This window comes from Neltuma alba, unplaced genomic scaffold (assembly GCF_004799145.2).
Source record: "Neltuma alba isolate B1F8T4 unplaced genomic scaffold, ASM479914v2 tig00011102_pilon, whole genome shotgun sequence".
In the NCBI taxonomy this organism is placed as follows: domain Eukaryota; kingdom Viridiplantae; phylum Streptophyta; class Magnoliopsida; order Fabales; family Fabaceae; genus Neltuma; species Neltuma alba.
The window spans coordinates 18,742-28,358 of NW_021635840.1; the positions used below are offsets into that span (position 1 = coordinate 18,742).

Here is a 9,617-nt window from a genome sequence, read left to right on the forward strand (position 1 = left end):
AAATTATTTCCTCTTTCTTTTCGAGAACATGATCATATACACATTTCTTGCACCATCAAATAACATAAAGAAATTTAATCAATAAAAAGTGAGAAGATTGCCCTAGGTATTAAATTATAAATATATTTTATATTAGGGACCTTAAATTTAAGTATTGCTAATTGTAATTCATCCGAATATAAATTGTAAAATAACCAAAATGTCCCTCAGCTTTTGAAATAATCTTACATAATTCACTAAAATGATGCATTAACTGAGATCTATCTAAGCTACTAAGATTGTCTTTATCAATATGTCAATAAAATTCATAACCAAGTCATGCCATTCAAAAAGCTTAAAAAGTATCAATGTTTAGTAGAAGTCATTCTTTACAGTCCGGACTCCGGAACATGCACCGAAAAACCTGTCTAATTCTTACATCAAGTCTCCCTTTAATAGATACCAGAAGCAAAAAGGAAACTCGGGTACTTCATAAATTAAATTGATCCATCTGGAATGCGCTATACAACAATTCAAAAGTAGACCTACTGCCACAAACCGTAAGACTAACTTCAATTGAAAATTTAGCCAGGTGACATAATATAGTTTCAGAACCAGATGTCATATAGATTGTGAGCTCTCAATGTCTAAGGCTGCTGCAAGATTTCCTGATGTGGAAGCAAAGAATGCAGATGCAGAAGATAGCTCTAATGTACAACCATATCCATTCGTGCCTAGCTTAAGTAAGAAAAACCGTGGTGATATTCTCATCTTAGCTCAAACAGAAAAATCTCTTCCTTTTAATGTCCTTTCACTAGGTGTTCTATGGGTAGAGGGAAGGGTCCGTTTATTAAACAAAGCGAAATAAGACCTAGATATATAGAAAATAATACAACTCATAACGAAACCAAATACAAAATAATTAGGGTTAGATGAGTTGGACTTGCCAAATCTCCACGACGCTGCTGAGGAATCCAAGCTAATAGATGCAAACTTCTCTTGAGATTGCCCTCCCCTGTAAATCAAGAAATATGTCAAATGTCTTATATAGGAGAATTCTAAACTAAGAGACTCCTATTTGGACGACAAAGAAATTTTTAGCTAGCCTCAAGGGCATCAATCATGTGAAATCTAGGACAAAGACTTAACCTGTGTTATGTAATTATAATTATAAATAAGAAAATACTTAAATATGATATAAATAGGGTTTAAATAAATATTATTAGGATTTAGATAGTATTTAATTATATTAGTAGGATTTGGATAGATTAGGATATCTAGATAATATTTAGATAATATTAGGATATTTACTTAGATTTATATCTATTAAGGATTTTGCTTATAAATAAGCATTTGCCATTCTTTGTATCTCAGTTTTGCAATGTGATTAGAAATTATTCAGTTTCTCTTGATCTTCTACTCTTCTCTAATTCTTCTCTGCTTCTATTACTCTTTTTCCTTTCTCTTTCCTCTTTCTCTCTCCTATTTCTTTATTTTTCATAACAGTGGTATCAGAGCCTTGCGCTCCTTGGCCACTATCATTCAAAATATGGATTCTATTGCCGCTGCCATGCCAAAAATGAATTCTATGGTGGAACAAATCCAACACATGGTTCAACGGCTTGAGGAAATAAGTGGGGTATGGCGTGAAACTCTACCCATCTTAAAGCAAGAGGTAGCAGATTTGCGAAAAGATTGGGAAGCTGAAAAGGCAAGAGAAGCTTTAGAAGATCAAAAAGAAAGCCTCACAGCTCAAGAAGAAGGTTTGGAAGTTCAAGAAGCAAATATGTCATACCATGAAGAGTCCATCAAACTACAAGGGTCACTGGGATTCAATGTACAACCAATTACCACCACCCAAGATGTATTTGTCGAAGCTCAAAAACCTCTTGAGTATAATGATAATGTCAAGAAAAATCTTCAGTATGAGTACAGAAGTGAAAAAGAAAGTTCCAATGATCGAGCAGAAGACTTGGCAGTTCAGGATATAATGAAAACACCGTCCCCTATGCTAATGACATATTTGATAAGCTTAACATAGGAAAAATCAAAGATGCAACTCTCAACAAGAATGGTTTTTGCGTTTATAGGCCTTCTCTTTCAAGAAAAGAGATGCAACTCGTTGCCATCATCGATCAATTTTAATTCGATTTCTCTTGTTCCTGTTTCTTCTATAACATGCTTGGCTCAGATTTGGTTTAAAGGCAAATTAATCAAGATGCTCTTTGGTGCTAGTTCAGGACGAGTTTTTGCGTACTTGACCCTTGAGGGCAAGGGTCTTTTGGGGAATGGGGTATTGTTATGTAATTATAATTATAAATAAGAAAATACTTAAATATGATATAAATAGGGTTTAAATAAATATTATTAGGATTTAGATAGTATTTAATTATTTAGTAGGATTTGGATAGATTAGGATATCTAGATAATATTTAGATAATATTAGGATATTTACTTAGATTTATATCTATTAAGGATTTTGCTTATAAATAAGCATTTGCCATTCTTTGTATCTCAGTTTTGCAATGTGATTAGAAATTATTCAGTTTCTCTTGATCTTCTACTCTTCTCTAATTCTTCTCTGCTTCTATTACTCTTTTTCCTTTCTCTTTCCTCTTTCTCTCTCCTATTTCTTTATTTTTCATAACAACCTGCAATTCAACTTTCCAGTTTATAATACAGTTAATACTCGTAATTTATAAATAAAAATGCTTGTTCATGCAGTTCTGATTCAAAACTTTTTAATTGATTCTTTGGCAGGGTATAATATCTCCTCTTTGTTATGATACCCTTGCTGAAGGCCCTCCTCACTTGTTCCTGCAATTCAAGTGTGATGTCCAGTATGGTCCTCGTCACCTGAGTTTCCCATTTAAACACATATAGTGACCAAGTTGTGATTTTTCTCTGCTACAAACAATGAGTATTCACATAATGGACCTCAATTGAAATGCATACATCACACTTGAACAATCACAACTTTAGCAGGAGCTTTTGACAGAAAGAATTCCGTACTTTGATTTTGGGCGGATATAATATAGTAATATAATAATGTGTGCCTCTAATAACCTCACAATATTAGCCCGCTAGATATTTCTAAACTCTATTTCTTGATGGCCATCCCAGTACCAAGGCCCATAAAACTGGGTCTGGGAGCGAGATATTGGTTTACAATTTAGACATACAAATGTTAGGAAACATTTAAGCTAAAAAGATAGCTTTAGCTATCCAATAGGGAAGAATGAGACTTAAATCCCTCCATATTACAGAATTTCTTTTTCTATTGTCAAAGGGAACATTAGATATGAGCTTGGCGCATATAAAACTAGTGTGGAGGTGTACCTTAAGAAACTCCTGATTGATCTCCATAGAGAACCTTGCTTGCTTCCCATGCTTGAATGGCGTTTTGGGTGCCTCTTTTTGAAATCATCTACTCCCCCTTTAGGTGTCCCTGAAAATCACAGGGGCAACAATATGAATGCTTCCTTCCAATAGTTCAAGCATGTTATACAAAGCTTTTACCCAAAATATTTAGTCCACAGTCCACATGTTTTAATGAAAAGTGGACTATTACCAATGTTATTAGAAGAAATTGGGGTATCTTCGCCAGATGATCTGAGTGAAGCCAATTCCTCAACAAGTACACGTTCAGCAACACTATGTCAAGTGCAAATTCACGGATAATTAAATTCAAGAACAATCATATCCATAAACTGAATATGATTAAGCGAAAATATGCTTAATTTAATTTAATTTAATTCAAATTTAGTTGCAATTCAAGCCATGCATAGATTTCAGGCTTCTACTGAGACTATAAGAAATAAGCAGAAAAGTTCAAAGTGCACAAACCTGATACTTTTAGGGATGAGGACATTCACAATGAAGTAATGATCGCCCCGAACAGATGGTTTGTTCATGTCAGGAACTCCCATACGTGATAACTTGACGGAATCTCCTGGTTGAATGCCAGAAGGTACTCGGAGATCCCTTAAACCCTCAACAGTTTCTACCTGAAATGACCCAAGTCCAATCTTCCAACTCAAACCGAAGCCACAGGCTATTGAATAATGTTACTAGTGATTCAAGCACTAAATTGTGACCGAAGAAATGTACATAATGATTAAATTTGTCAGCTTGCTTCCATATATGACACGTAAAAATAAACACAAACTAAAGACATCTCAAAATATAGAGGCAACACTAATAGAAACCACCATAATAATATAAGGAAGCATGATTATCAATATATTTGTAGGCAACTACATGGATTATATAGATCGTTCTTAACTTGTATGACTCCACAATTGCTAGGAGAACCTAGGGAAGCCCGACAACTAGTGTAAATAACCACATGCAGGTATATCATAGAAAACATTAAGTGTAAGATGTCCAATTGTTAGCAAAGGACGTACACCCAATCAGGTCAACAATGTGCATTAAAAATGACAGGCGGTTGCATCTCCCCAATTGCATCAGGACTGAAATTACCTTTTTAACAGACCCTAGAATTGCCTCTGTGAAGTCAATATTAATCTTTGAGTACAAGTGAAGACCTTCCCTCCAAACTCCATCTTTTTCATCTACATGGATGACTATGTAAAGGTCACCAGCTGTACCCCTGAAAAGAACGCACAGTTTTCTTTATCATAACTTGATGGGTTGAACTCTTAGTAATTCTAACCATAATTTTTCTTGCGATAGCAAATGAGAGCAATTTTTAGTTCAGGACAACTATACTTAGGTCTCACGATAATGATACTTTTACTTTCATCATCAAACATTGAAATAAATTCACGGTTATCCATCAGTAATAGTTCATAATGGTCTCAATGGCAAACATTGTTAGTTTAAGAGGCACAACTGATACTGAAAAGGGGGGGGGGGCTGGGAATAGGTCAGGCTAGGGCTCAAGTCAATGTCATACTTTCCAGATTAAGATACCAAAACTCTTGATACCTGTTGTTGATGAAGAGTCCAAAAGTGACTCAATCACAACGGTTTTCAGCAGACATAAGATTTGACAGAGACCTCAATAGTGCTTTGTTTTTAAACTGGATGTCTCACAGTTTCGCATTAGCAAACTTTGCACGATCTCCCCTATCTCCTCAATATATATTTATATTTATATATATAATAGCTACAAGGAGAAGCTAACTGTAATTTAGATCTCCTAAATTAGCATGCAGGCATAAAGAGAAAATTAATTAACATTTCAAAGGTTAATTGCATATTGGAGTATAAAGCCTATGGTTAAAAACAATAAAGGTCTTTGTTTCCCACACCATATTACTAATTACTAACTACAACTAAATTCCCTCTACTATCAAACTGCACCATCACTTATATCACCTCTGAAATCATAATACTAGGCATGCTGAAGATCAAGCATCACGAATTTTTCTTGTTTATTCAAACACTTCTGCATCTCAGTTTCTGGAGAACCAAGCACAGCATCAAGTAGAATGTCCATTTTTGGTTATTTGTTTTCCATTTTTCTTTTTTTACAGGGCGGGGCTGTGGCATGTTATCATCCACAAAAAGTCTTCTATGATTATGATAACAGCTAACCTATTCTTATCAAAATTCCCTTCGCCTCGAATTTGCATTGTGGCTCCGTCATTGACACCAGGAGGAGTGACCATTTCCATTGTTTGTTTAGACTGCACCATGCCACTGCCACCACACCTTTGACAGTTATCAGTGACTATCTTGCCAAGACCACGGCACTTAGAGCAGGTTGAAACCTAAGAATCAATTGATATCATCAATTCTCCATTGTGATGATACACAAATCAAAAACTAAAAAAATTAAGCACCAAAAGCATAGGAAATTGTAATGCCTGGGCTTAGCAACAGTGATGCCAATTTTATTATAGACATTAGCGTAATCAGATGTGGTAAGTAGTGGCAATTATAAGCTGTTACGGACATCTTACAACTACCCTAGGAAACAGATTAAGCATAAGTCTGAATAGATGATTTGACAATTGGAGATATTTCCATCTGGAAAGAGATAAATTTACATCTTTGAACTCTGCGTGAGACAATTATCTACATCAAGATGAAGTGAATAGGAAAATCAATACAGATCAGAAGATTAATATTAACAAGTCAGTTTCTATCTTCTCTCTACAACACTCTAAATGCCAAGAGATGCAAATTATGATGGAAAGAAACAACCTTTTTATTAGAAAGGGAAAATAACACTTAGGAGAAATGATGAGGCTGGGAAGCCCCACTAATCTTTCATGAATTTGAATTTAGGAAAAATAAATGTCAATTAGTTTGGCTACAGAAATGCAATTAACCCAATGAATGGAATTTGTAAATGCAGAGATTGCTCAGTGTCGTGTCACTCATCTATATTACCTGAGAAATTACTCCAAAGGGGGTTCTTTGACTTTTCATCTCTCCTCCTCTGCCACCACAATTTATGCATGGCTTAATGCAATCCTTTGATTTAGCTCCTGTACCATCACAATCATTACATGTCTGAAAACAAGGAACTTCGATTTCTCTCCTTCCTCCAAAAATAGATTCCTCAAAGCTCAAGTAAGGTCATACCTGAATGGAAAAATATGACAAAATTAATACTGTATACTGTGGGCAAATTTGCCAGCATCTTACCAGCAAATATCTGAAATAGGTTAAACAATATCCTCTATAATTGTCATGGGCAATTCTTGCTATAATCATGTTTCTCAGTCATAATGGCAGCTTATTGGGTACCACATTAATGTTAAGCATTCATGTACCAGACAGATGAATTTGGGAGCAAGTCATGACACACTAGACAGACAGCGGACATATTTTTTTATTCATAACTTCCCTCTCAGTAAAGATCAAGGCGGTCTCTAGCTATTTCCGAGAGATTAAATAAATTCATGTTAAACCTCTAAACAAAATGGATTTAATCTTAACATAAGAATAGAACCTTCGCATCAATGCTATTATTCATTCATGTGGAACACAGATGGTCACAACAAGTGAATGAGTAACATACTCTCAACTTCCTTACAAGGAACACAAGCCAAAACCAATTTAAGAAGATAGTTACCGAATATCAAGACCCCTTTTTCTGTTGTTTCTCAAATTGAAGTTCATTCCTCCTAGTTCATCACCACCTCCAAATAGACCGTCCGAACCACCAAAGAATGCATCAAATACATCAAAAGGATCAACCTGAGTAATTCATAAAAGATCAGAAGTAAATAACAAATAGGTGGTACTTGACCTGAGCCAAACCTCTCTAAGACTAGGAAGAGAGAAAGGCAAGATATGTTCGTAACAGGGCTGTATCATCAATGAAAGAGTGTTGGCTTGCTTATGGACAATGCAGAAAGCAAAAGACTTGACTGTAAACATACCCCTGAAGTACCAGCTGACCCTCCATTTTCTCCTTGTAGACCTGCCTCACCAAAGCGATCATATAAAGATCTTTTCTCATCATCTGATAGAACCTATATACATGCTTTGTTACCACAGGAAGGAAAATCAAGAGATGCAAATATACTGCAAGCAGCTATAACCCGTGAAGAATACAATCAAACATGGATCCCACAAATTCAATAACCAACATCACGCCTGCATGTACAGCATGACAATGCCAAAGCCCTGATTATGAGCACAGGAATAGTGGGTAAGCAAATAAAACTATAGTCAGGCCGAGAGAGAGAGAGAGAGAGAGAGAGAGTAAAAGTATAAAAGATAAAAAGATGAATTGGAACCATGAATGTAACAAGAAAACGCCTTAAGTCCATATTGCATTCCACAGGGAGCACATGCTACTGACAGTAGAAAGGGTTGCACTCCTAAGGGCAGAAGAATTACCTCATATGCAGCACTTATCTCCTTGAATTTCTCTTCTGCCCCCGGGCTCTTGTTCATATCTGGATGATACTAATTAAAAAAAAAAAAAAAGTTTTTCAGTGGCATATAACCAGAACTTAGAGCAGGCATTAATGCATTACTTTTTCTATTCATGTTTATAATTCACTTAAAATCTTAAAAAATTAAAACTCCAAATCACCATAACAATGTTTATAATGACACAGAAACTCGTGGATATAATATAAGGAGGACCAACCATGAACTATGCAATTATTTGAACAGACTGATGAAGATGAAAGCATATAAAGGAAAAGAGATCACTAGTGCAACAAATAATTAAACTAAAGGATTTTTTTTTTTTACCAGCTGGGGATTTTCGTGGATCCGGTTTGAATGTGCCATTTGGTACTCAAGATATCCTGATGAGAAAGGTTTGAGACAAGTTGGGGAATAATTGGGACAAAAGATGGTTGTTTATGACAACATTGGTTGTTTATGAAAAGACTCCAGAAATGCTAGGTCATATCTACAGAAAACTGACCTTACACGGCTGGGAAAAAGGAAAAAGACATCGCACATAACAAATGGAAAGAAGCTAAAGAATCTTCAACCCAATAAACCAAAGCAAGCCTCAATGCAAATGATTTGTTATATATATTGTGATCCACTGTTACTCCCCAAAGTTCAGTAGCAAAGTAATAAAAGCTTACCGGAGAGAAGTGGGGCGAAAAGACCAAAAATACCAAACATCATTTTCCAAGAAACCAAAAAGGAACATAGCTATAAAACTTAGGATGCATCAGATATTTAGGAGCAAGCAGAAAGCAACCAACCTTACGGGCTAGTTTTCTGTAAGAGCTCTTAATCTCTTGCAAAGAAGCATTTTTACTAACTTTCAAAGTCGAATAGTAGTCAGTTCCGGTGGCCCTGGCTACTACACAGCGCCAGGGTTTCCTGCGTGCGAAAACAAAACTTGGGTTCGGAAAATAACTAATTCTGGGCAAGAATTCAGAATGAATAGCACGCAATCTGAAGCTAGGAACAGCCGGTGGTGCGCAGGAGGCCAGTAGCACATTGGATCCAACCAAACAGTTGGAAACTGGAATGAACTGGGATAGAGAGTGGTTGAGGTTAGCATAGCAAGAAGCACTGTGGATTGAATGCATCTATGGGGGAAGCAGATCCCCTCAGCGTCTCTCAGCGCCGCTCAATATTGAGCATTCAGCAAAAGCTCACGATATGCCACAGCAGCTTTGAACTATTTTTCAAGATTTTTCGTCGTGCTGACAGAAGTAGTTTCTTTCTCTTTTTCCTTGTTTTATATCCTCCAACAAAAATAAAAAGCAATTCCATTTAAGACGCTGTTCTTGCTGCGAGACCTAGCTGTGCCAATAGTCCGTTCTATTTGGATTGTGTAGGAACTTTCAATTCAATTTGTATCTTGCCACGTGAGAAATCTATCCCATTTTAATTTTAACTAGAGGATTTATCAAAATCCAAACTAATTATTCAAATTGAGTTGGGTAGGCTAGAAAAAGCAACAAAGCTCTACCATAAGTATTTTCATTTTTTAAAGAATCCGGTCAAGCTCTAATTTAGACCCTGTTTGGATAGCAGGCCAACCATAGTTTGGACACCCCAAACCATGGTTTGGGAAAAAAACAAGCCAAACAGACACAAATTATCTGAAACCATGGTTTGGGTCGAAACCATAGTTTTGGAACCTAAAACCATGGTTTCAGGAGAAGTGAATCCATTCTGTTTTTGGCTCAAATTGAAGAATATGATTGTGCCTATTAGAGTAAATCTCA

The 9,617-nt window shown here is 35.9% G+C and overlaps 1 protein-coding gene across 1 annotated transcript; it reads right to left on the reverse strand.

Annotated features, from left to right (window-relative positions):
* Positions 1 to 293: 293 nt before the first annotated feature.
* Positions 294 to 9,028, reverse strand: LOC114761229 (chaperone protein DnaJ-like). Its single transcript, XM_028950561.1, has 12 exons — positions 8,640 to 9,028; positions 7,807 to 7,875; positions 7,344 to 7,436; positions 7,034 to 7,158; positions 6,859 to 6,869; positions 6,346 to 6,530; positions 5,545 to 5,720; positions 4,465 to 4,594; positions 3,826 to 3,986; positions 3,551 to 3,633; positions 3,319 to 3,427; positions 294 to 994 (listed from the first exon to the last, which is right to left on the reverse strand). The coding sequence occupies exons 1-12, from the start codon at positions 8,970 to 8,972 to the stop codon at positions 757 to 759; spliced, it is 1,713 nt and encodes a 570-aa protein (XP_028806394.1). The 5' UTR covers positions 8,973 to 9,028; the 3' UTR covers positions 294 to 756.
* Positions 9,029 to 9,617: the final 589 nt, after the last annotated feature.